The sequence below is a fragment of the Chiloscyllium plagiosum genome, unplaced genomic scaffold (assembly GCF_037043375.1).
Source record: "Chiloscyllium plagiosum isolate Xiang-an unplaced genomic scaffold, Cpla_swu_hap1 HiC_scaffold_28, whole genome shotgun sequence".
NCBI lineage: Eukaryota > Metazoa > Chordata > Chondrichthyes > Orectolobiformes > Hemiscylliidae > Chiloscyllium > Chiloscyllium plagiosum.
The window spans coordinates 34729314-34757294 of NW_028270166.1; the positions used below are offsets into that span (position 1 = coordinate 34729314).

The window sequence follows — 27981 nt, forward strand, 5'->3', positions numbered from 1 at the left end:
TGTTTATTGATCTGAACATTCCAAGATGGTAGAAAATTGAACTCTATTGAGCAGATCTACTATAAAATCTTTCTTCCCAAATCTTTCAAACAGTTGTGGAAGTATGTTTTCTCACTGTTGTCCGTGGATTCTTTGGATGTGAACTTGTGCCTACACTTGTTGTAGAGATACTGGTGTTACAGAATATTGGTGATCTTCTGTCTAGACAGGGATGAAGCTGTGATCTAGTACAACAATGGACATTAGCAGTGCTCACATCCTTCTGTTGAACAGGGAGTTCATATTTGGTGTTGAAAGTGGGATAAAGGCTATATTTTGAAGGTCGTTGGCTATTCTGAACAGTGTTTGTCAATGGTTTGGTTTCACCAGCACCACCAATGTTGTCCGTTTGATTCTCTTGCACCCAAAGTTTGTCAACATTTGAACTGCATGTTGCATTATTGCCCATTAGTTGGTCTGCGGGTGAATGTGCTCCATTGTGGATGAAGGCACCATTTATTTTGAGACTGTTACTTATAGAAGATGTTTTTGCTGGACTCTTCACCCTGACTGGTGTTCTCCGTGGTGGTGGGGGTGGAGGTTTTGATTTACGAAGCACTGTCAGTACAGCTGTTGTGGTTGGCGCAGTCCTGTTAATCATTTTTGGTCGATCTTTGGATTTTTCCAGAGTAGACACAGTCACTCCACTGGAGCTGCTGTCAAGGGTGTCACTTTTGTAACTCTTGTTTGCATCCTCGGACAGATTTAGATCAGAGGTCAAGTGATCTATTTGTCCCACAACCTGTTTGAGAATGAAAGCAACATTAAATTAATTATTGGTCTAAATTTCCTCAATCCCAGTTTTTCTATTTCTCTTCAAAAGAATCTGACAACAAGCCATTAGTAGTGCTTCAAAACATCTAAGTCATTCTTTGCCTGTGACAGTGTTGGCTACCTATTCAAACCAATAAGACATCACAGGCAGTGTTCTTAGATTAGATTCCCTACAGTGTGGAAACAGTCCACACCGACCCTCCAAAGAGCAACCCACTCAGACCCATTCCCTTACATTTACCCCTGCACCTAACACTATGGGCAATTTAGCAGTCCAATTCACCTAACCTGCACATCTTTGGATTGTGGGAGGAAACCAGAGCACACCCACGCAGACACGGGGAAAATGTGCAAACTCCACACAGACAGCTGCCCAAGGCGGGAATTGAACCCGAGTCCCTAGCGCTGTGAGGCAGCAGTGCTAACCACTGAGCCACCGTACCGTTCTCCTTTAACATTGTACCTGGCCAACTGTTTCTATGTATTATCTCTTTAAATTATATTTGCAGTTGGATGTATGTAATGTTTAAATGGAACAAGGTCTGTATGGTACCTTCTAAGATGCCGCATGATTTCCCTTGCAGCTTAGTGAGAATACTGATCATTGGTCCATGTTTTTGTCCTCACCCCCTCAATCTACATATTGTGTTTCTGTTAGGAGCCATTAGATCTTGCTCAGGTAGAGGAGCGTTGGCACAGAGTTTCCACTGCCACGCAAACGGGTGGTCAACAAGGCAAGCATAGATTGTTATTGAACCTGGTATGTTTATGTTTGGCATGAACATAGAAAATAACTGATATAAAAAGATTTACTGAGCTATTCAACTTGTAGTACAAAAGTTACAACTCTGCCTCTGTCACAAGTTAGGAGTGCAATAGAATACTCTCTATTTGTCTGGATGAATAACTCCAAGAACATGTCAGGAAGGAGAGACCACATCCTGAGTGAGACATAGCCCGGGTGAGTATATCATTCCTGCAATTAGGAAGCAGTGTGGGAAATAGTTGCAGTGGGGAAGAGGTGCTTTTTTGCTTGCTTTTTTGGCTCATGGTTTATATGTTGTTTTTTTAAACAGGATTAATTAAAGCCCAGGATTGAGACACAGCACAAAACGAGAGACTTCACAGGAAAAACGTTAAGTTCATTGGTAGGTAATAGCTACTAATTTGACTATTTATAAGTTACTTTCAGATTGAAGGTAAATAGGAGAATTATTTAAAAGACCAGAATGAGATTTCCAAAAAACAAATTGAAAACGAGGTAATTAAAATAAAGATGTAGGGCCAGGCAATGTGTAGCACTTGCATGACGTGGGAGCTAGTGTACCCAACTGTGGTTCATAGAGACCACATCTGCAATGAGTGTTGGTTACTTGAGGGTTGTTGAGCTGGAGTCTGAGTGTCAAACATTATGACACAATAGGGAGGGGGAGAGTTACCTAGATGCTGTGTTTCAGGAGGCAGTCACAACCCTTAGATTAACTATCTTGAATTTGGTCAGTGGTCCTGGACAGGAAGATGTGACTACGAGGCAACCATGGCTGACAAGGGAAGTCAGAGACAACATAAAAGAGAAAGAATGCAATGTGGTGAAGATTAGTGAGAAGCCTTTAAAAAACAGCAAGGGACAACACAAAAGCCATTGTGGGGGAAAAAAAGATGAAATAGGAGGATAAACTAGCCAGTAATTCTTCCATAAAAGAAGATTGCAAGAGTTTAAGATCTACGTAAAGGTAAGAGAGAGGCAAGGGTAGACATGGAACCACTGCAAAATGAGTTTGAAGAAGTAGTAATGGGGAATAAAAAAAAAGCAGAGGAACTGAAGAGGTTATCTGCATCAGTCTTCACAGTGGAGTACACCAGTAACTTCAAGAGAGTCAGGGGGCAGGGTGTAGGGGGCATTACGAATGAGAAGGTACTGGGGAAGATGAAAGGTCTGAAGTGGTTGAAACATCTGGATTGGATAGACTACACTGAAATCTGAAGGAGATACAGGTTGTAAGTTTGCTCACTGAGTTGGCAGGTTTGTTTTCAGATGTTTCATCACCATGCTAAGTAACATCATCAGTGAGTCTCCGGTGAAGTGCTGGTGTTCTGTTCCACTTTCTACTTATGTGTCTTGGTTTCTTAAGGTGGGTGATATCATTTCCAGTTCTTTTTCCCAGAGATTGGTAAATGGGATCCAAATTGATGTGTTTATTAATGGAGTTCTGGTTTGAATGCCAGGCCTCAAGGAATTCCCGTGTGTGTCTCTGTTTAGCCTGTCCTAGGATGGATGTGTTCTCCCAGTCGAAGTGGTGTCCTTTGTCTGTATGTAAGGATACTAGTGACAGTGGGTCATATCTTTTTTGCTAGTTGGTGTTCGTGTATCCTGAAGGAGATAGCCAAGGAGATTCTAGAAATGTTGTTTGTGATCTTTCAGGAATCATTGGAGTCAGGGAGGGTTCCTGAGGAGTGGAAAATAGTGAATATAAAACATTCCTGTTTAAGAAGGGAGGGAGGCAGACGATGGGAAATTATAGCTGAAAAATGTGTTGCTGGAGAAGCGCAGCAGGCCAGGCAGCATCCAAGGAACAGGAGAATCGACGTGCATGATAAAATAGTACTTAGAAGTGCATGATAAAATAGTGTTGAGTCAGCATTGCTTTGTCAAGGGAGGTCATGCCTGACAAATCTTTCAGAATTCTTTGAGGAGGTAACGAGAAAGTTAGACAAAGATGAGACAATGATGGAAATGTGTTGCTGGAGAAGCGCAGCAGGTCAGGCAGCATCTAGGGAACAGGAGAATCGACGTTTCGGGCATTAGCCCTTCTTCAGGCTAATGCCCGAAACGTCGATTCTCCTGTTCCCTAGATGCTGCCTGACCTGCTGCGCTTCTCCAGCAACACATTTCCATCTCTGATCTCCAGCATCTGCAGACCTCATTTTCTCTTCAAAGATGAGACAATGTTTGATTTCCAGAAGGCTTTCGGCAAGGTGCTGCACTGGAGGCTGCTAATTAAGGTAGGAGTCAATGCGTTAGGGGCAAAGTACTGGCTCTGGCTTGACTGGCAGAGGCAACAATGAGAATAAAAGGGATCTTTTTCAGGAAGGCAGCAGGTGAATTGTGGAGTTCTGCAGGACTTAGTGTTGGGACCACAACTATTAATGTTATACTTTATTGATCTAGATGAACTGAAAGCATTGTTGCTAAGTATTCAGCTGACACAAAGTTGGAGGAGATGGGGAGGCTGCAGAAGGACTTGGAGAGGATTTTCTTAGGCTTAATATGCAGGTTAATTTGGCAGTTAGGAAGGCAACTGCAAAGTTAATATTCATTTCGAGTGGGCTAGAATACAAGAGTGGGGGTATACTGCTGAGGCTGTATAAGGCTCTGATCAGACTGCATTTGGAATATTGTGAGCAGTTTTGAATCCAATATCTAAGATGTGCTGGCCTTGGAGTGGGTTCAGAGAAGGTTTCCAAGAATGATCCTTGGCAATGAAGGACTTTACATACGAGGAGTGGTTGAGGACTTTGGGTCAATACTTGTCAGAGTTTAGAAGGATGGGGGTGGGGGGATCTCAGTAAAACTTACAGAATATTGAGAGATCTGGATAGAGTGGACAAGAAGTTGTCACTAGTAATAAAGACTAAGACCCAAGGGCTCAGCATCAGAGTGAAGGGATGACCCTTTAGAACTACGATGAGGGGGTATTTCTTCAGTGGTGTATCTGTAGAATTAATTGCTGCAGAATACTATGGAAGCCAAGTCACTGAGCGTATTTAAGACAGAGATAGATGTGTTCTCGATTAGTAAAGAGGATCAAGGTTATGGGGAGAAGGCAGGAGAATGGTGTTCCAAAACATATCAGGCATGATAAATGGTAAAGGAGACTCAATGGGCCAAATGGCTTAATTCTGCTCCTATATCTTATGATCTTATATGATCTAACACAAGATCCAATCATTCAAGACAAAGCAGCCTACTTGATTGATACATCATACACCAATTGAAATATCCGTAAGCTCTATCACTGACGTGTAGTTGCAATGGTGCATACCGTTTAATAAATATGCTGCAATACTCACTAAAGATTCTTTGACAGCACCTTCCAAATCTCTAAACTCTACCACCTAGAAGGCATCAGATGCATGGGTACACCATCGTCCACAAGTTGCCTTCCAAGCCAAACACCATCCTGACGTGGAACAATATCACTGTTCTTTCACTGTTATTCAGTCAGAATTCTTCCTCGCAGTTCAGTGTACTGCACTAGGTGGACCGCACTATTTCAAGAAGGCAGTTCACCAGCATTTTCTCAACAGCAATTAGTGATAGGATATAAATGCTGGCTGCAGTATAAAAACAATATAGTTCACCTGCCCTGATACAAGTGATCTTCTGGGCAAGGTAAAAATGAAACGGTTATCTGACCTGCAGTGGGCTGAGTATCACATCAGTGCTTCCTTTATTCCTGGAGCCAGAGAATCTAATTGGCTGCTTTAATTTAGGGCAATATTTTTGATTTAAAGAATGAATCCCAAGTGCTGGAGACACTTGGGATGTCCAGTGACTTCTTCAGAGGAGTTATTAAATATTGTTGACTTTGCATTTGAACAAGAGCAGGTTTCAATTCAAGATCTGTTGATTATATTTGTTACTGGTTAGTTGTGTTTCAATATCAACTGCATCCTCACCAGTTAACTGATTAGCGCACTTCAATGTTCATAATATACTCGACAGAATTTAATACTCATGGTGCTGGGCCCTAGACAGTTAGGCGGAAACCTCATGGAGGCCATTTCGGTGGCTCCAATAAAATCAGGCAGTCTGCTGGCAGCCTAAAAGGGCTCCTGGGTCCTCCTAGAATACCCTATCTCCAAGAGCTGCTGGCCGATATTGCAGGTGGCCATAGGAGGAGAGTCATCGATGGAATCCTGGAACACAGATAAGTGGTGAGTGTCACCAGGGCAGGAGCAACAAGTGTGGTGAAGGAGGTTGGTTCAAAGGGAGGAGATGTCTTACTGTAGGGATAGACTTTGCACTAGTGGATCCCTCCTTTGACCAAAAGGGTGTTGAGGAGGCAGAGCATGGCAGGGCTTTTACCAAGCCACTGGCATTTCCATCAGGGCTTACCTGGCAGCTTGCTCAATGGAATGGCCTTCAGGTTAAATACCAGCAGTAGTGCATCAAGCCCTTCAGTACTGTAGCCACGTTAGCCTCCTGGTGGGAAGGATGTCCCTCTCCCATTCATATTGAGAGAAGTCAGAAAGTGGCATGCTTTCTCCTCTGCTTTCCTGCCCCATGATCTGCTAAGTCCTCATTCCGAACCCTGTTCCTAAGGTGGGGGTGAGCTTTGAATTCACTCACTTGTTCAGCTAAATAAGCCAAGTCTCAAATATGTTCACATTCAAATGCTATTGTGTGGGCTTCTGATGTAGAATATTAAAAAAAAAGACAGAAATGCACCCCATGGCATTATTCCAATGGCTTCTACTAGAAGTGAGAAAATGAAAGGGAAGACTTTTAGTGGAACTTTAATTAAAACCTCAATTTTGGAGAATACCAGAGTAGCTGTTGTACTTTCTACACAATGTGTGTAAGGTAAAATATTTACCAAATACATTTCTACATAGAAATAATAACTCCGGTTAATTTTAAATCAATTTGATATGGCTTTAAAACTGACCAAACCATTAGGTTAGATTCCCTGCAGTGTGGAAACACGCCCTTCAGCCCAACCAGTCCACACCGACCCTCCGAAGAATAACCCACCCAGACCCATTTCCCTCTGACTAAGGCACCTAACGCTAGGGACAATTAAGCATTGCCAATTCACCCGACCTGTACATCTTTGGAATGTGGGAGGAAACTGGAGCAAACCCACGCAGACACAGGGAGAATGTGCAAACTCCACACAGACAGTTGCCCAAGGCTGGAATTGAACCTGGGACCCTGGCGCTGTGAGGCAGCAATGCTAACCACTGAGCCACCGTGCTGCCCATTACAAAATGGGAATCGAACCCAGATCCGTGGCGCTGTGAGGCAGCAGTGCTAACCACTGGGCCACCATGAATATAGCAGAACAGTTTTCATAACTAGCAAAACTAGCAACTAGAAAATTAATAGCCAAAAAATGGAGATACATATCTCTTTTAAAAAGAGGTCCAGGTCTTCTGTTAACCATTCCGAGACATTCCATTGCTGAATGTGCAACCCCACAACTGGATTTCTTTTCAACCCAATATCCCACTTTGATTCCGAGTTTGTGCTCCTCATAATATATGTTGCCGACACGGAGGATTACTCTCAGATTAATTTACAGCTTTGAAATCACTATCAACTAAGATATTATTCAAAAAACGATCTGAATTCTTCAAAATAATGACTATGCTAATAACCATTAAAATGTGGAACCATACTTCCTGTGCTAGAAGATGTTGTGGAACAAGGAAATTATTCTGCGCACTAAGGTGGAATGCTAAAGAGAATTAAGAGGCTAAGATGCATTATAGTGAAATTACTACCTACTCTGTGAAAATGTGATCTCTAATCTTCCATTATTTTATCCTCAGGTGGCAGATGAGGGGTGGCACAGTGGCTCTGTGGTTGGCACTGCAGCCAGGGATCCTGGTTCGATTCTAGCCTCGGGCAACTATCTATGTGGAGTTTGCACATTCTCCCTGTGTCTGCATGGGTTTGCTCCGGTTTCCTCCCACAATCCAAAAATGCGCAGGTTAGGTGAATTGGCCATGCTAAATTGCCCATAGTGTTAGGTGAAGGGGTAACTGTAGGGGAATGGGTCTGGTTGGGTTGCTTTTCGGAGGGGTGGTGTGGACTTGTTGGGCTGAAGGGCCTGTTTCCACACTGTGAGTAATCTAATCTAAATTGCTTGTAATGTTATGTACATCAGTCAGGGGAAATGTAGAGAAATAAGGGAATAGGCCTGGGTGGGTTACTCTTCAGAGGGTCAGTGTGGACTTACTGAGCCTAAGGGCCTGTTTCCACACTGTAGGGATTCTAAATAATTGAAGTAACCCATAAAATCAGTGGAAATGTGGAGATATCATCATTCTTGGAGATAAAGCCTAAATAACTCAGGTTATTATTTGCCTCAACTGTTTAACAAGAACCTCAAAAAATACATCTAGTGGAACTTTTTCCTTTTACTGTTATTTAAGAATTTTCTCTCATACAAGTGCTAATAATTGTTCAATTGTGAATGCATTAAATCTTTCATTGAACATTACAAACAGATAAAAGGAAAGTTTGGGGTTAAATCAAACACTGCTAGTTTTAGACAGCAGAACAGCGGATAGGTAATTTCTGAAAAAGAAATTGCCTAACAATTAACTTGATTCCTGCAAGCCATTAATTATGGTAATAGCTGGTGAATTCTTACAGCTGACCTTATAAGCTGGTGAGTAGAAATGCAAAGTAGCGCTGACCAGTACCAACACTGAGACACAGAACTGAAATGAAATTGCAATTGCATATACATTATTCTTGTAAACCTAGAGGATTCTCCTTAATTCTGTGAAATGAGCAAAAACAAATATCTCTCTGGCACTCAATAGTTAACAACCCACTCAAGCTAATTCTCTTCCCAACAGAATCACCCTATTTGTGTGCCAAGGACTAACCTCAATTTATTCAATAGTTTTGAATACTTAATAACGAAGGAAAGATTTTCAGCGCACACAATCATTACTGTGTAAAATTGACAGCAACATTTGGTGTCTGCACTTGTTCAGTTAAATGTTAAATACTCCCACACAGTTTTGCAGTTTTTGTGGATGCAATCAACACAATAATAAATGTTTGAATCTGAACTTAGACTTGTTCTCACTGTAAAAAAAAACATTAAACATATTAAATCTCGATGAAGAAGGTACAAGAGAAATTTTAATGGGACACTAAATCATACTTACTCAGAAACATCCTGTCTGCCTGGGAAAGGGCTTATTTTAAATCCAAAAAGGCATTTCCTCAAAATAAAGAACAATTTTGTTTTAAAGTTTATTTTTATGTTATTTCAGGTTCAACATTAATCCCATTTTCATGTTGCTATCTTTATGCAAAATGCTTAACATTTGAATTTCCAAAAATGTGCATTTACTTCCCAGCTGTCTGTTTATGAAAATTCTTCAAAGTGATTGGTTGATCAATTTGCATGATGACTTCACCGTTGTTGGACTCTACAGATTCCTTATAGATGATAGCAGATGAACATTAATCTTGCAAATTGGCAGTAATTCTCAATGCCAGACTCTGCAGACTCCGAAGGCCCTATGAGAATATTTCAAATAGTCCATCCAAAACTAATCTTAAACATTTGGGAGCAAATGCTCGCAGGTAAAAGGACAGCTGGAAAATGGGAAACCTTCAGAAATTAGATAATGAGAATCTAGAGAAAGTATATTCCTGTTAGGGTGAAAGGAAAGGTTGGTAGGTATAGGGAATGCTGGATGACTAAAGAAATTGAGGGTTTGGTTAAGAAAAAGAAAGAAGCATATGTCAGGTATAGACAGGATAGATCGAGTGAACCCTTAAAAGAATATAAAGGCAGTAGGAGTATACTTAAGAGGGAAATCAGGAGGGCAAAACGGGGACATGAGATAGCTTTGGCAAGTAGAATTAAGGACAATCCAAAGGGTTTTTAAAAATACATTAAGGACAAAGGAGTAACTAGGGAGAGAATAGGGCCCCTCAAAGATCAGCAAGGCGGCCTTTGTGTGCAGTTGCAGAAAATGGGGAGATACTAAAAGAGTGTTTGCATCAGTATTTACTATGGAAAAGGACATGGAAGATATAGACTGTAGGGAAATAGATGGTGACATCTTGAAAAATGTCCATATTACAGAGGAGGAAATGCTGGATGTCTTGAAGTGCATGAAGATGGATAAATCCCCAGGACCTGATCAGGTGTACCCGAGAACTCTGTGGGAAGCTAGGGAAGTGATTTCTGGTTCTCTTGCAGAGATATTTGTATCATTGACAGTCACAGGTGAGGTGCCAAAAGACTAGAGATTGGCTAACGTGGTGCCACTGTTTAAGAAGGGTGGTAAGGACAAGCCAGGGACTATAGACCAGTGAGCCTGATGTCAGTGGTGAGCAAGTTGTTGGAGGGAATCCTGAGGGATATGGTGTACATGTATTTGGAAAGGCAAGGACTGATTAGGGATAGTCAACATGGCTTTGTGCGTGGGAAATCATGTCTCACAAACTTGATTTGAGTTTTTTGAAGAAGTAACAAAGAGGGTTGATGAGGGCAGAGTGGTGGTTGTGGTCTAAATGGACTTCAGTAAGGTGTTCGACAAGGTTCCCCATGGGAGACTGGTTAGCAAGGTTAGATGTCATGGAATACAGGGAGAACTAGCTATTTGGATACAGAACTGGCTCAAAGGTAAAAGAGAGAGGATGGTCGTGAAGGGTTGTTTTTCAGACTGGAGGCCTGTGACCAGTGGAGTGTCATAAGGATCTGTGTTGGGTCCACTACTTTTCATCATTTGATGAAAATGATTTAGATGTGAGCATAAGAGGTATAGTTATTAAGTTTGCAGATGACACCAAAAATTAGAGGTGCAGTGGACAGCAAAGAAGGTTACCTCAGATTACAACAGGATCTTGATCAGACGGGCCAATGGGCTGAGAAGTGGCAGATGGAGTTTAATTCAGATAAATGTGAGGTGCTGCATTTTGGGAAAGCAAATCTTAGCAGGACTTATACACTTAATAGTAAGGTTTTAGGGAGTGTTGCTGAACAAAGAGACCTTGAAGTGCAGATTCATATCTCCTTGTAAGTGGAGTCACAGGTAGATAGGATAGTGAAGAAGGCATTTAGTCTGCTTTATCAGTCAGAGTATTGAGTACAGGAGTTGGGAGGTTATGTTGCGGTTGTACAGGATATTGGTTAGACCACTGTTGGAATATTGCATGCAGTTCTGGTCTCCTTCCTATTGGAAAAGTGTTGTGAAACTTGAAAGGGTTCAGAAAAGATGTGCAAGGATGTTGCCAGGGTTGGAGGATCTGAGCTATAGGGAGAGGCTGAACAGGCTGGGGCTGTTTTCCCTGGAGCGTCGGAGGCTGAGGGGTGACCTTATAGAGGTTTACAAAATTATGAGGGGCATGGATAGGATAAATAGGCAAAGTCTTTTCCCTGGGGTGGGAGAGTCCAGAACTAGAGGGTGTATGTTTAGGGTGAGAGGGGAAAGATATAAAAGAGGCCTAAGGGGCAACTTTTTCACGCAGAGGGTGATACATGTATGGAATGAGCTGCCAGAGGAAGTGGTGGAGACTGGTACAATTGCAACATTTAAGAGGCATTTGGATGGGTATATGAATAGGAAGGGTTTGGAGGGATATGGACCGGATGCTGGCAAGTGGGACTAGATTGGTTTGGGATATGTGGTTGGCATGGACGGGTTGTACCGAAGGATCTGTTTCCATGCTGTACATCTCTATGACTCTAATGTAAATCTTAACGTTCAAATCAGTACTTGCATCCAGAATAATTGATTCAACAGCAGGTTCAACAACAATGGAGATTTCACTTTAAAGCATAGTTTAACTCTCTAGTTGATTTATTTTGTAAGTATTCCCAATCCTTATGGACAGGTATAGAACTAAGCAATGAACAATCTGTAAAATTGGGTCAGCCAAATAAGGAGAAACAGACTAAACTGTCGTAATACAATATCATGTATTGCATATTTCTCAATATCACACTTGAGAATTTCTTTTTCGACTGCAAACCATCTGCACAGAATGTCAGGATTTAGTTGCAACAGGAAGTTGAAAATCCTTTCACACAACTATTTAGCTTCACAAATATAAAGAAAAGCAGAACAATGGGCTCAATCCTAATTGCCATTTGGAGCCAATATTAAATGTAACGATGCAGTTGATGGCTCCATATAAAGTAAAAGAACATACCAAAGATTTCCAGAGACAATGACGTAGCACAGAACATAGTGATTGTACAAGAATCAACCATGATCTAGTTGAGTGGCAGTGCAGTATCAAAGTGCTGATTAGTCTATTCCTGTTGTCTGATCCAAAGGAAAAAGTGAAATGGGATTTGAGCTTTCCAAATTTCTTTTGGAACTGTGAGAATTAAGAGTGTCATTAAACTTAGTTAGAACTGGACACTGCAGTGCCTGATCAGGAGGAGGTAGCTGAAAGATTAATGTTTCTAGTAAGCATTAGGGTCCAATTAAAGATTCTCAGTACGAAACTTGGTGAAGATTCTAGCTGGTTCAGTCTGCAGGTGATGACACCAGCAACTGTCCTGCCAAATTTCAGAATTCCCCTTTTAACCACAAATTGTTTTTTTTCCCTCAATAATTCAATCCAGTATCATTTATCCAGTATCATGGGGGTGGTGCGGGGGGTGGGGGAGAGATACCTTAAAAGTAGAACAATTCAGACGCTTGCAATAGCAGATGTGAATTTTCAGTAGCCCACTCACTCTTCGTGGGCAGTTTTCTTTTTCCACCCGAATGTTACCTGCAAAATCTGAGCCAATAAGTTCAGAGGTGGGGCGAGGTCTTGCTGAAACAGTGATCCCGTTACTAATTTGTACAGAGAAGATGACCGAATGATTGGCATGAAAAATCTGCCACTTGCAAAACCCAGGTTGCTGGCTGTCACTTGTAGAACATCCTGCTGAGTCCTTCAATAGAGCTCAGTGTCAATTGGATAAAAAGGGCAGCAATGTAATGTACTACCTATTATGCAGTACTGACATTTGAACCGACCGAAGCTCTGGGTTGTCATTCAGAAGCTGTCCGCTGTGTTATGGTGCTGAATTTGTACTTACACGCAAGAGGTGCTTAGAGAGTGAAAAAAAGATTAATCGCTGAACCATGCCCTCACGTCCTGTTAACTGAACAACACGATTGCTATTAGGTTTATACATTTTATGGTATTTCTCACTGCTCTTCATTTTGAAATTCAAAGCTGCCACTGAGCAAAAAGATTTGCTTTCTTCAGTCGATATTTAAATCCAAACTCGTTTGTGCCGCTGAATTAATTTTAAAATTAAAGTATGAAACAACCAGATAGATTCAAGTAGCTTTATATTCCGTGATTCAATTCAGGTTTTGTGTAAAAGAAACAGAACAACAAGAAGAAATGTATATCCGTTGAAGGGCTCAACTAGCTAACAATGCTTTACTATTGGAACTATTCAGATTCTGTAGAACGGCTGAAAGTAGAGAGAGAATAAAACCACATTAGCCTTCTGTTCACGTACCAGGAATCTTTAAAGCTGCAGCTTCACATAATATCCACAGGGAAAAACAACATCGGCACATAAATTAAAGTCAAACCTGCTTTAAGTTAACTTTTCCACTCAGTGGAGATACTGCCTGATCTACTGAGTGTTTTCAAAATTTTGAATCTTTAGTTTAGAATTCCATTATCCACATTACCATGATTTTGCTTCCTCTCCCTGGTTTTATTTCTCCCGTTTGCTTTCCTCCTAAACAGATCCTGCTTTCTTGTGAATGCGCTGTCAGTTTTAAGTTCTATGCTCCTTCAGTTAGAAAAGTATCACATTGGTATTAAATTCAGAGAATATTTTGATGTTGCTACTCAGAAGAAACAAAAATGTAAGCATTTTGCCACCATTTGTTTAGTAATAGTTCATATTTTCAACAAGAAATGGTATTGTATGTTTAACATTGCACAACGTCCCTTGGTCTTCACGAGAAGGAGCCCTTGCATCGATACCAAGCAGGAGTTATACAGTTAGTGGAAGTGATAAAAGTAAAGGTCAAACAGGTTTTGTGAAGGTTGTTGGAATTGAATGAAAATGCAGCAATTTTGGGCAAGGGATTAGGAAGCGAGTTGGAGGCTGCAGGACAGTGTTGGTGAAATGGTACAGCAGATGGAATGGGTAGCAAATGTGAATATTCAGGAATGCAGCCAATGTACTTTCTTAAAACAAAATAGTTTTTCAAAAATTCTTCTGAGACCAGATACACAGGTTTTGTTGTTACAAAGAGCTTTTACTTTGCATCAGTGCAAATTGTATAAATGTAGCAATGCTCAATCTGGAAGAGTCCACCTACCAGACCTAACATTTAAAAAGGCCATTATCTATGCTGATTTTTAAAATTAAATATTTACTGATACTCCTCTTGAAATTTGTTAACATTAGTAAGATTGTGGTTCAAGAAATCAAAATGCCATGTTCCATCATCCATTAAATATGTAGTCAACATAAGTGTGAAGTCAACTAAATTAAATTTAGAAACAGTATTATTTCTAGAAAGTGACTGTGATTACCTGGGCCTCACATTGACTACAAAGTTTCTGCCCTCAAAATTTGGCTGTCTGGCTCAAGTTTTCAGCCCTCGGTTTAATGCCCAAACAGGCATTCTATGACGGTATGTGTGTGTAAACACTTCCAGTGCCACTCGTGTGAATGCTAATTTGGTAAATAAAAAAGCACAGGCTTTAGGACTCTGCACTAGAGTATGCACTGCAGGCAGCCTGATGTAGTCCATATGTACCAGTGATTTGACACCATAAGTGCAACTTCTAACACCAACACTCCAGCTAACACCCTCTCTTCATTGCATACAGATGAATGTGTTCAGCAGCAGAAAAGACCCCCAAGTGCTATATCAAGTGATCATCAACTACATTTTGATTCACTGCTTCTGAGTTTGGTGAAAGGCTTGGAGTTTTCTACTACTATTTAACATCAAATTGGTGTGGTCTTGTTTACAGGAAGTCTTGTTTCTCAATTCTTAATGCTGTTCAGACCAGTTGTGTTCATGTGGGAGTTATCTCTTCTGTTGTCCTGCTGCATAGACAGAACAGAAACAATGGATAGGGACAAACCGATTGACTCTCTACATATCAGGAGAGGGGAATACACTGCATTTTCTCTTTACAGAAAGAAAAAGCTGGTTTGTGCACAGGGCTTTTCCAGGATAGTAGGCTTCTGAGGGAGCCATTGACTGCACATAGCTAATTTTGTGGATGTCAAACTTAAATGCAAATATATATCACAACTTTAAAGCCTTCCGTGTGCTGTTGGGTGTGCAACATGTTCAGCACAAGTTATTGGTGAATGTATGGTACCTAACAGCAAACATGATTCCTGCAATGGGTGTTAGGCCACTGTTCCATCTGTATCTGTGGCACCACACCAAATGAGGGGATAGTTGCTGGACAAACAATGCTGTCTGTTGACTCGCTACTATAGGACTGCAGTGTGCAACCCAACTGCACATGGGGAATATTCATATAGGAGCTAGCCTGCCACAATTTGTCACAGGCTGTTGTACAACTTCACCGTTATGAAGACACAGCTTTTGTTACCAGATATATTGTGAATAACTGAGGAGGAGGAAGAATGGAGAAGACATCTATCCATCCATTTTATGGCTGAACTAGGATTGACTCTTACATCCACTTCAACAGTTAACATACTCCAACTTTCCATTCTTTACCCCCCACCTCCCCCATCCCAGCACCATATCTTTCCTTGGTCGCTGATCACAGCATTCTCTTGACCCAGTGTTGAAATAAAAGCCACTGCAAAACAACTTCAGCAAACAATTCAACCTTCCATACAAAAAAGCCAATTATCCTTATGCATTCCCTTAGAGTGTGCCACTGGGGCTCACATGCCTTCTGTAGTCAGTGGCCAGTGACCACAGCATGCCTAATGTAATGCTGCTGAGTGTCACACAAGATATTGTGAATGGCCTTGGGCCAGCACTTCCTCAAGCAGCTCTGGCCATCAACAACCCAGATTCAGACTGGATTATCTCAGCACAGATAGCAGCAGACTGGGATGGCTGTCACCAGTGCAGAGTGGGAGTAGTGAGAGAATGAATGCTGTCATCCCCAGGGTGGACTGCAGCTACATAATCTGTAAATCTCTGCCCATTCTGTGGATGGCCCTTTGGCAATTCTAGTAACCTGTTGCCTCACAGCACTGGGGACTTGGATTTGATTCCAACCTCAGGTAACCATGTGGAGTTTTCCCATTCTCTCTGTGTTGGCTTGGGTTTCCTCAGGTGCTCCAGTTTCCTCCTATAGTCCAAAGATGTGCAGGTTAGGTGGAGTGGCCATGCTAAATTGCCCTGTAGCATCCAGGGATGGGTAGATGGTTTAGCCATGGTAAATGCAGTGTTATGGGAATAGGGTGGGTCTGGATGGGATGCCCTTTGGAGGGTTGACACAGAATTGATGGGCCAAATTTCTGCACTGTAGGGATTTTGTGATAAGTCCCCTTGTGCACTTGTATCTGTAGTCATGATGACAACAGTCTGAGCTTGCAAGGTAGCAAGTTATACCTCCAAACAATAAGAAGTATCAGACCCCAGTCTGATCTTCCACTGCAGCATTCAAATATTATGTGGCTTCTCTTTATACTGCAAAGCTAGGCACAAGGAAGGCAATAAGTTTCTTGTGGAGCCCACCATGATTTCCACACCTCTCCAATCATGGTCAGCAGGATGTCCCTTTCCTTAAAAGGACACGGGCTGACTTTTAGCACCTGCTTTTTGACACAACAGCATGTTTAATGCTGGGCTGCACGCTACTATCATTTAAATTTAACTCGCAGCCGAAAATTTCCAGGCTACTTACATCGAAAGGAACAGGCATGTATTAATTGGCATCATGTTTATGTGCCCATTGTCTGCCCTGATCTTACTAAACCCCTCAAGTTTAACTTTTTAATGTTATTGAGGAAGTGCTGTTGAAGTTTGTACTGTCACCTTAGTTTCTCAATGATAAGTTGCTTTGTAAGCCACAACAGAAAATTCTGAGTACACAACAACTAACAGTTGAATCCCAAACTAAATTACAACCTTGTACTCATTCTCCAAGAATATAAAATTGTAATACTATTGTAATCTTATTTAGAGAGTATAATGACCATTAAATAGAATGAGAGGTGCATTTTAAAGATGATGTAGAAGAGTTCATACATAAGATTCCAAGGATGACATTGACTTTATTCTGCAGCTCCAAGGTAGAATTCTAAGGGAATTAAGACATTAATGTATATTATTGTGAAAGTACCACTGGATCAAAATGAAAATAAAATCCTCTAATCTTCCTTTATGAAAATAAAATCCTCTAATCTTCCTTTACTTAGTTCCCAGTTGGCAGATGAACACAATGTAGCTCACATATAAATGGGATTGGTCCGAGAATGTTTAATTTTCATATGTTGGCTGATCTATAGCTGATGTTCAGTGAATATACAGTAGGTCAGAATTCAAAAATTAGTCATAACGTCATACAGCATGAAAACAAACCCTTTGGTCCATCCAGTCCATGCTGACCATAATCCCAAACTAAACTAGTCCCACCTGCCTGTGCTTGACCCATATCCTCCCAAGCCTCCCTCATTCAATACTCATCCAAAATATCTTTTAAACATTGTAACTGTAACCACACCCTCAACTTCCACACCCAAATCACTATAAAAAAAATTACCCCCATGTCTTTTTTAAATCTTTCACCTCTCGCATGAAAGATATGCCCCCTAGTCTGAAATCCCTCATCATAGGGGAAAGACACCTGTCATTCACTTTATCTACACCCCTCAGTATTTTGTAAACCTCTACAAGAGTCACCTCACAACTTCTACGCTAAAGTGGGAAATGTCCTGGCCTCTCCTTATAAATCAATCCCTCCATCATCATTAACTTGTCAAAAAGAAGCTCAGCCACTTTTGTAAGGATTATCAAGGCAGTTAGCTTGCAAAATCCTTTCATATTCTTGAAGGGGAGTCAAAATATTGGTCAAAGTGATTTTAGCAAGATTTTGCTCTCTACAACCTGATTGACAAGTTTCAACAGTCATCTGGCAATTTAGGCAAAATACATTGGTCAACTAGGAGAAAGTGAGGACTGCAGATGCTGGAGATCAGAGCTTAAAAATGTGTTGCTGGAAAAGCGCAGCAGGTCAGGCAGCATCCAAGGAGAAGGAGAATCGACGTTTCGGGCATAAGCCCTTCTTCAGGAATGAGGAGGGTGTGCCAAGCAGGCTAAGATAAAAGGTAGGGAGGAGGGACTTGGAGGAGGGGCGTTGGGAATGCGATAGATGGAAAGAGGTTAAGGTGAGGGTGATAGGCTGGCCCCCACCCCCTCTCCAGCCTAACACCCTCACCTCAACCTCCTTCCATCTATCGCATTCCCAACGCCCCTCCCCCAAGTCCCTCCTCCCTACCTTTTATCTTAGCCTGCTTGGCACACCCTCCTCATTCCTGAAGAAGGGCTTATGCCCGAAACGTCGATTCTCCTTCTCCTTGGATGCTGCCTGACCTGCTGCGCTTTTCCAGCAACACATTTTTAAGCTCAAAATACATTGGTCTCCAAAGTGAAGTATGAGAGCATGGAGGCAGAATAGGGAATAATTGAATATATTCATAATCCCCTAATCATTATGAAAATCCTAGAGTTTCACGTAATCAAAGAAAAAAATCCATTCATTTTTTGTTTTTTAAAATCAGCCTGTTCAAACGCAGCATGACACACTTCCAGAGGAAATGGGAGTTGAACTTTGAACGTCTGGCTCAGAGGTAGGGACATTACCATGGCACCACAGGATCCTGTGATATCTCTGTCCAGTTTCAAAGTGCAATGTGGATTTAATGTGATAACTAATACATGGCAGAATTACATTTATTAATTTACCCTCATTAGAAAAAAGATTAAAATAGAGAAAACTAAAAGGAAATTAAATTGACAGTTAAAGAACGGAGGGGAATTTGATGCATTGAACACAGATAAGGGTCAATATCTCATTTGGTGCAAATAATATGTTAAGCATTTAGTTTGAGTCATTTTGTGTTATTATTCTATTAATCAATTCACTTCTGGTATGGAGTAGATTTATTACTATGAGTCTTACTTTTGGTGCCACATTGCATAACCTGAAAATAAAACTGGACAGCCTTAATACACTAGAAAATCCTTGGATTTTCTGTAAATTTACTTTCCTATACTCTATACAACTAGCTTGTTTGGCCTCTTAATATTTCTTTCACTAAGACTTTTGCAATTGGACTCCGGCAGGGCTAATATCCCAAATCATCATTCTCAGTAGATTATTAATCACAGTAGTGATCACAGCTAAGCTAGATCCTGTCTTCACTTAATGTTCACATACAAGTTCCCTCCAGCAGGTAGCATGAAATAATGAGCAAGAGCAAATTACCTGTCTAAATTATTTTCTGATTGAGCTAGAACTGTTAAGCCAATTGCAGAATCCTTTTTACCAGCTTCGCTAAATTGATCGGAGCATAGATGACAGATGTAACATTGGAAATTGTAAAGGCTTTATTTGTCCAACTATATTGTGATTTAGGTTGCTGACTCTCTACCTCTCCCTCACTTTTGGTGTTATTGCGCTGCTTCTGACAGACTTTGCATTTAAATAGGTAATGAATTGGAAACACGGGTGATTTAGAGGTGGAGGATAATGGAAAATGTAACACAGTTTAGTTGTGCATGAAAGCACTTCTAGATATATAAAAAAATATTTTTTTAAAAAGTAAAGGAAGGTTTTATCTGCTTAGTCCACAACTTTAAATATTTCTGGTATATGAGAGTGCTGCCAGAGGACTAATGGGTTTCAAATTTTACTTCAATGATCAATAAATGGTTGACTTAAACCCAGTAATGACATGGAATGGCACAGTGGTTAGCACTGCTGCCTCACAGTGCGAGGGACCTGGGTTTGATTCTAGTCTCAGGTGACTGTCTGTGAGGGTTTCCCCCAGGTGCTCTGGCTTCCTTGCACAATCCAAAAATGTGCAGATTAGGTGAATTGGTCATGCTAAATTGCCCAAAGTGTTCAGGGATGTGTAGGTTAGATGCATTAGTAAGGGGTAAACGTGGAGTAATAGAGTAGGGGAATGGGTCTGGGTGGGTTACTCTTCAGAGGGTTGCTATGGACTTGTTGGGCCTAATGGCCTGTTTCTACAATGTAGGGATTCTATGTGATTAAACCTAACATTAGGGTAGCACAACAATGGAGAGAGGTGGAATGTTATCTTAGCAGAGCCACATGTAGTGGGGAGACTGTTGGCAGGCCAGAAATGAAGTCTATCACCAGATTTTTTTTGTCATGTCTTTAAACTCCACAATGGCCTAGTAATCCACTTCAGTTTCCCAACTGGAGGGGTACGGTTACATGTTGAATCTGTCAAGAGGAAAGATTCCCAGTTAAAGGAACTCCAGTAAAACTCACATTGGATGAATTGTGTTTTCATTGCTGTGGCTTCGGGGATAGCTCATCCTGGGTCTTAGGCCTTGACCTGGAGGCCCTTCCATCTTATGAGATATAAAGTGAGGTGAGGCCAGGGACTGGAGGAGCAGAGCAACCTCTGAAACCTGAGCAGTTCGGAAGTGGCCAAGGATATTCAGCAGCAACTGTGTGGATTGTCCAGCCTGAAAATCAGTGCACCAAGAGGTTCACAAGCTCAGGAAGGGGGAGGGACCTTTCAGTTATCAAGCCCTACACTCCGTCCTTCCCAACATACTCCTCTCAACAATCCTCACCTTGCAGCTCCACTCATTCCTCTTTCAAGGCACCATTTTTACCTGAGCACTGTCATCCTGCACCATTGCACACTCAGCTCTCAAAAAAATCACCCTGCACAAATACTGTCCTCCCTACATCTGCACGCAATTCCATTTCTCTCTCAATTTTCTGCTCCCTTTCTTCGCAGGAGAGAGTATACCACTTCAGCAAGAGGCAGAGAACCTGGGGTGTGGCAGGCCTATGTATGAGAGTGGGTGTCATTCTAAGAGTTACCTGGACGGCCACCAGTAATGCCTCCCACCTCGTCCATTGGAAAGGAGGTCTTGCTTCAATTTCTCAGCAGTGGTCTGCCACAAGAGCATTCTGAGATACTGGTGTTGATAAATATCCAGTGTGCTGATCCTTTGCCTGCTAACCCTCTGTTGTGGAGGTTGGGTCCTGCCTCATTTGGAGCTGCAAGTGTAACTCCATTCTGTGGAGTGGCACATGGCTGAGGAAAAGAGAATTGTTTTGGTGCTGCTGCTCATCCTGTTCCTCTTCAGAGGACTGAGCTAGAGTTGCTCTCATGCTGTGAGGACCATACAGGAGTGTAGCTGACAGCAAGTGCAATATACCTTCAAGAAGTTGGAAATCACTTGTGAACTTGTGAGGCTCTCTCTCAGAAGGAGAGCTAGGAACAGCAGCCTTATTTCTAGGGAGCTCTTCAGTCTGACAGATCAAAGGCTTCCCATCCAGTTAGTTAAAAATCACACAACACCAGATTACAGTCCAACAGGTTTATTTGGAAGCATTTGATCATTTCAGTTGCATGACACTGTAATCTTTTGCTATAAATTCTGTGTCTTATGGTCATGCTCCAAAACCACCTGAAGAAGAAGCAGTGCTCTGAAAGCCATTGCTTCCAACTAAACCTGTTGCACTGTAACCTGGTGTTGTGTGAGTTTTAACTTTTTCTATCCCCAGACCAACACCGCACTTCCACATCTTGGTGTCCAGTTGGTGTCACTGACGCAGCTCACCTTGCTGTGCACTTGCTCCTTTGATCCTGCCAAGTTTCATACAGCTTGGAAACTCTGAGGATTAGCTATTAAAACTAAAACGCTGGATAAAGCTGTCAGGTAATTGTTTATTTGATTATTTTAACTACTCATCCAACTGTTCCATGAGGTTTTTTTCCACTCTCTTGCAATTAACCCAGAAATAGGCAGGGTCTTGTTATGCTTTTGGGTGCTTTAACCACCAGCACTACATCCAAAGACATTTCCCTTTGGCAATTCAAATTCCAGCCAATAAACCAGAACAAAATTATTTATCACTGAGAAGAACACAGACTAATAAAGCATGGCCAGCATGAATTTGTAAAAGGAAAATTATGTTTGACAACTTGATTGAGTTTGTTCCTGAAATAAAGAGGAGGATCATTGTAGGGAGTGCAGTTAATGTATATTTGGAGAGATCAAAGAAACTGAGGTTATTCTCACATCATGGAGAAGGTTGTGGTGACATATAATAAACGGTTGCAAAATTATGAGTGGTCATGATAGAGTAGAGAGATAGATATTGCTTTTACTGCCAGGAGGTTTGATAGAACCATATAGTATTGGAGGTCATTCATCCCACATTGCCACATTGTTGGTTATTTAAAAGAGTTACCCAGTTAATTTTACAATCCTCTTTTGTGCATGGGTATGAAAATCTTTTTGTTTTTAATATCTATCCCGTTCTCTTTTGAAAGTTATGGCTGAATCAGCATTTGCTAACCTCTCAGGCACTGTGTTCCAGATCATAACTCTTGTTAACACAAATTAACTTCATAAATGTCATCAACATCTTTAACCTTTTGGTCTTTCATGGAATGTGAACATCACTGATGAGACTAGCATGCATTGTCCATCCTTAAATCCCTTTGAATGGTTTATTGAGCCGCTACAGAGAATAGCTAAGTGTCAATCACAATGGGGTGGGTATAGAGTTACATCTAGATGAAAGAATGGCAGACTGCTTTCCCTAAAGACTAATAGTGAAACACAAATCATGACAGTCGATTATTCATGGTCATCATACTGGGACGAGATATTTTAATTCAAGATTGATTAATTGGATTGAAGTTCCATCTGCTCTCAAGGTGGGAATTTGAAACCTTGTTCTCATCTGGATCTCTGAATGACTACTCAAGAGACAATGACCACTGCACCACCAGAGGACAACAGTTTATTGTAATTGCCAAAAGAACCAGAGGGGAGCAGGGGCAATTTCTTGAAAACTACATTCATGTTTTTTGTTTAGTCTAGCACACCTTGAAAGCATGGTATTGGCAAATTTTAAAAAGTGACTTTCAAAGAGGAGAATTTGGTAAGAATTTTAGGAGGCGATTACCCTCAAATTAGACTCACTGCTAATTCTTATTATCTTCAGAGATGCTGCCAAACCTGCTAAGTTTCTCTAGATTTGTGTTTCTAATTTCAATAGTATTTTTGTTGCTGGCAACCACATATCCTATAATAGAGGTGGAAAATGGACAAGACTGATATAGATTTTATATTCATATATTCCAACTTTATTCCTGTTACTTCACATAATATGATGTCTCAATGTTAAAATGTTCCATCATGATCCTGAGAAAAGTCTTATTCAAAGAGCTTTGTTGACATGGAAAGTAAGTGTCAACCAATTTAGTCAAGATGCCAGCTGGTGATACTCAGTGAACATATGACTGGTGACACTTGTCAGCCTTTGCCCAGTGTGTCAGTTATTAACAGGACCAATCGGTGCTCTAGTTCATCTGCATTTCACTCCAGGACTAACATTCACAGAAAATTCTGCAAAATACCTGATATAATGGAATGAATATTAAGTTATCCTTTCTCCTTTGTGGGATAAGACACTAATGAAATGCCATTATTATAGTGCTCAGATCTCAGAGGGGACATTGACAGAACCATGGAATTCCTACAGTGCAGATACAGGCCATTTATCCCATTGAGTTTGCACTGATGTACTGAAGAGCATCCCAGCCAGACCCACTCCCCCATCCTATCCCAGCAACCTCACATTTACCATGGCTAATTCACCTTGCCTGCACATTCCTGGATGCTACAGGACAATTTAACATGGCTAATCCACCTAACCTGCACATCTTTGTTTATTACTATCAGTACTTTTGTCAGTCTAACAAACCTCTTTTATCTTGGTTAATGAAGCTGTACAGGAGCTGCATTTGGAATGGGAGCCTCAAAGCTAGGGAAAAGCGTTTGGACCTTCTCCAGCTTTACAGAGTCAGAACTTTGCCATCCAGAACTTTGACCAAATGCTCACATATAGGGCTGTGAAATAATTGTTAGGGGTATGAGTGATATGCTGGACAAGAACAGAAGCAGAATGCCTGCTGGGCTTTTAAAAAAAAAATCCTGGCTCAGCTTTGCTGGAATCATTTTGCAGTAACCGAGACCTTGCAGGGCAGAGACAACTTGACCTGACAGAGACTGAATCTGGGACCTTCTAATGTGACTGGCTCAGTGCTAAAGCACACTTGCCCACAAGGGTTAGAAGAATTTGGGATGAACGAATGTGCTTGGCATTACTTTAATATCCCACAACTCTGGACTCCCTTGGAATTCATCACCCTCTGGAAGCAGTTAGCAGGCAGGTGGATTGTGTTTTTAATCATGCCATTTATATTCCAGTTCTCACTCAAGTGTATAGTATAAAACTAATTACTCTCATCTAACTCAATGAGAGCATTTTTATTACTTTGCTGAGCAACTTTCTGATTAAACCTTTCTGGTGGGTTCGTAGAAGTCACTCATAAAAGTTATATTACTTACAGCTAAGATGTTGATTCCTTATGTTGTTATTCTTCAGAGGTTCAGAAATATCAACCCTATCTCTCAAGCTCAAGAGAGGCTCACACACAGTTCAGGTGATCATGGATTCACCATTCATTCTTCTTCCAGTCTATAAACATAGTCACCTTTATCCTAGTGCTCTTCCAGTTCACTGTTGTAACTTCCCCTATCATGTACACTACCTCACATCCTTAATCTCCAGAAGGCAAGTTCTATATAAATATTATCTGAGGTTCAATAACTAAAATGAAATTATGGAGCATATCTTAAATCTTTGCAACACAACTGGAAAGTGGTGCTTTTTAATGTTTTCTGCACCTTAAAGCATTGTGCTATGTTCAATTATCGGAGTCTGTACCTATCTTTGTTACCTCCAGTCCAATTTGCAACCAGATACTTATCCAGCTCCTTTTTTGCAACAGTGGCTATCTCAACTCTTAATGCATCTGTAAAGCATTCAAAGTCAGACCAATAGATTAGTAACAGCTATGATAAGGAGTAACTAATATTCTACATACAAAACCAAAAACCCTATGTCAGTCACCAGACTTGGAACGTTAATTCTGCTTTCTTCTCACAGATGCTGCCAGACCTGCTGAGTTTCGCCAGTAATTTCTGTTTTTCTTTCAGATCTCCAGCATCTGCAGTCCTTTGTTTTATTTTAATATTCCACATATGTAGCTGTTTAAATTTTGCATTGATGTGTGATTTAGGGACTTGAAATAAAACAGTAGGGTTTACAGTAGTTGCAACAAATGATCTTAATTTTAAGGAAGCTTACTTTGTGATGTGATTGCTAGTTACATTGTCCAGTATAGAATAGCCATACAGGTCAGGAAGGTCTATACTGAGATAGCTGATTTCAATCAATGACATAATTGGAGTGTTAATACTTGTGTTCACACAATCTGAGGCATGGTTTCTGCGTCTTACTGTCCTCCATAATGACTGATGGGGAGACTACATTGTGTGGAAAGTCACAGTAGGAATTCAGTACAAATTCTGATTCAGAACACACTTGCTGAATAGAACATCCATTGTGTCAGGTGCTGAATGGGACCTCTGAAACTGTACCCAAATAACAAAAGGAGAAAACTGAAGAGAAATAATAAAAAGCCAGATTAAGCTGGAAAGCATTTTGAACTCAGGTAGAGAGTGTAATTAAAATGTTTATTTAGAAATGCATTTTAATTGTTTATTTTGGTTGTTAACTGTTAATTGCACAGTGAGAAAATATGGTCTCAATTATTACTGTAATCTTAGTGTTTGTTTCAATATCTGAGCCAAAATCAATACTGGTCCAGCTGTGAGTTTGCCAGAGTTTGAAAAGCAACCTAAGCATTGACATTCAATCTATTTAAATGCAGCACAGTCAGAACATTTATAACATTTGTTAAAATTTCTTCCACAGAGTCATAAACCATGCTGTGAAACTGGCATGACACTCTTTAAATTCAATTTCATTTTACACACGACCAAAACACCAATTGTGATTAACCCCTGACTTAGGCTGTTGGTGCTGAATAAGAAAGCACAGTTACAATAAAATGAAGTGAAAAGTTATGGAAACTGCAGTACAATGCAGGCCATTCAGTCCATTGGGTTAGTACTGGTGCTAGCCCTTTGACTGGAATTGTCTATTTCAATTCTATTTCCTGACCCATTTCAAGTCTAAGTGGTATTATTATCTTTTACTCCAGCATTTGATAATAATCTTGGAGTCTGGTCCAGTTTTGATTAGGAAAGTGACATCATTAATTTAAATTCAATTTCTCACGTCCTGTTTGAAACTAAAGGTCCAAAAGCAAGGCCTTCCTGGCAATCTTCCTATCCTCATTCACATTGTTGAATCATGGCTGGATGAAGCCATTCTCAAGAATGCTAACCTGGCTTTGCCCCATTAATATGTAGTTGCTCCAAAGACTTGTTTGTGCCTTTACGTTTGTAACTACACACTTACTTATTTTTATTAAGAGTTTCTAGAGTCGGGTAAACAAAATAAAACATTGGCAGATGTAACAGGAGGCAGATATGTGTTCTATTTTCACTAGCTCAGTGGCTAGTGAACTATCTAATGCAGTACAAACTAGGGTGGTCTTAAGATTGATCCTCTCTATTTGCAGGATAATCAGTCAATGAATGTCAGGCAGCAATTTAAAGTGTCCTTTGGGCAAAGAAAATATTTGCGGCTACTGAATGCTTTCTAATATCTTAGAAGGTATACATTTAGAGGTCTAGTTGTAATGTGGTTAGGCTCAGCTGTGAAGTCCCCACCAATTCCTTCCACAGGCTCTCAGCCCATACACAATATAGTCAACCAACAATTACCATCAGGTCTCCCACAAAGAACACCTATTTCACATATGTGAACAGATAAGTACATGAACTGTAAAAAGGGGGAGGATATGTTGGAACACTTGAATGAAACTGATGCCACAGTTCTTTTTGATTGCAGTTGGAAGCTCTTAATGAGTCCCAGCAGTTAATGAAAAGTTCTTAATTGAGATTGTGTACTCATGATTTGAACAATACAAAATATATCTTGGCTGCGTTTTGCCTTAAAATTCCCAATTCAAATTAGTGTGAGAAATGTGCCTTATTGGTGGTATTAAACTAATTAATTCTAAAACAGAAAATGCTGCAGACACCCAGCAGATCCATCAAATTCAAAAACACTCAGGTTAGCATTTTGGGAAGAGATTCTACATTAAGGCTTCTGAGTTATTTTCTTTTAATTTCATTTATCAGCCTTTGTAGCTTTTCTCCCGACAATAATACTTCCTGCTGTTTTAACAATGGAATTCTGGTTTTATATATTGGCTGGTTTTTCAGATCTCTTCAGTCTGCTGTGTATGTATCAAGACATTACAGGGAAATCCCACTTCAATCAATACCTTAACACTGTTGTACAAAGCACTTCTTGTCCGTCACTTATAATTTAACCCCTCAAACTGAACCCAATATATTTTTCCACAATGCAAAATTCTCAAGACAAAAATCAACTTTAGTAGAGACGACTAGATTGGGATGTTTTCACAGGTCACGTAGACGCCAAATGAAATTACATACTATGTAAAACTCACCACTACTTTACTGTACATTGTTGATGATATTCAAAACTATCAATTTTCTGACCAAAGTGGCTGTGTACCCACCTCTTTAATCTCAGTGGAGACAGTCTTCAGTTCCCCTAGAACCAATTCCAAGTCTTTCACAATACACATTATCTGCTCCTTCACCTTGGATTGAGTATCCTGTGCCTTTAACTCCTCTTCAGTCCAGCTCTGTTTCTCAGACATGGTGAGATTTGATTTATCCTCCCCTCTTTTGTAGGCTTTCACATTCCCATCCCTTGTCTGTGCACAAGGCAGTCTGCCTGGCTGCCTGCAGCAAAGACCTCTCTCCTCTCTGTCAGTGCCAGAGTTATACCCTGCATATTTTAATATTCATTCAGATCTAAACTCCCTTAAAGCTATCCCACTTTCATCAAACACACTACAGTACCATGAGGTGTAATTCTCAGTGTGCAAGACTAAAGACAAATAATATTTGTGCATTACAGGAGCACTTTGAAACATACTTCTACAATGAAATAAATTGGAAATGATATTTAATAGTGCACAATGCAAACTACTTTAAAGCCAGGCTAATTCAGGATAATAAACAAAAGATCTCTGTACATGAATGGTCACTCAGAAGATGCTTTGAGTGATTGAGGCTTCATGCATTTTTGTAAAATGCACCCTTTCGTGACTTAATTTTGTTTCAATTCCCACATTGCAATTCCAGACCAATTGGTCCATGGTTAAGATA

The 27981-nt window shown here is 40.6% G+C and overlaps 1 protein-coding gene and 1 long non-coding RNA gene across 2 annotated transcripts; one reads left to right on the forward strand and one right to left on the reverse strand.

The window, feature by feature from the left end:
• Nucleotides 1-27485, reverse strand: LOC122565547 (protein Largen-like). Its single transcript, XM_087976115.1, has 2 exons — nt 27324-27485; nt 1-781 (listed from the first exon to the last, which is right to left on the reverse strand). The coding sequence occupies exons 1-2, from the start codon at nt 27465-27467 to the stop codon at nt 86-88; spliced, it is 840 nt and encodes a 279-aa protein (XP_087832241.1). The 5' UTR covers nt 27468-27485; the 3' UTR covers nt 1-85.
• Nucleotides 1534-8677, forward strand: LOC122565225 (uncharacterized). The gene is made up of 2 exons (XR_015751920.1): nt 1534-1961; nt 7372-8677. It is a non-coding gene; the product is annotated as an uncharacterized LOC122565225 (long non-coding RNA).
• Nucleotides 27486-27981: the final 496 nt, after the last annotated feature.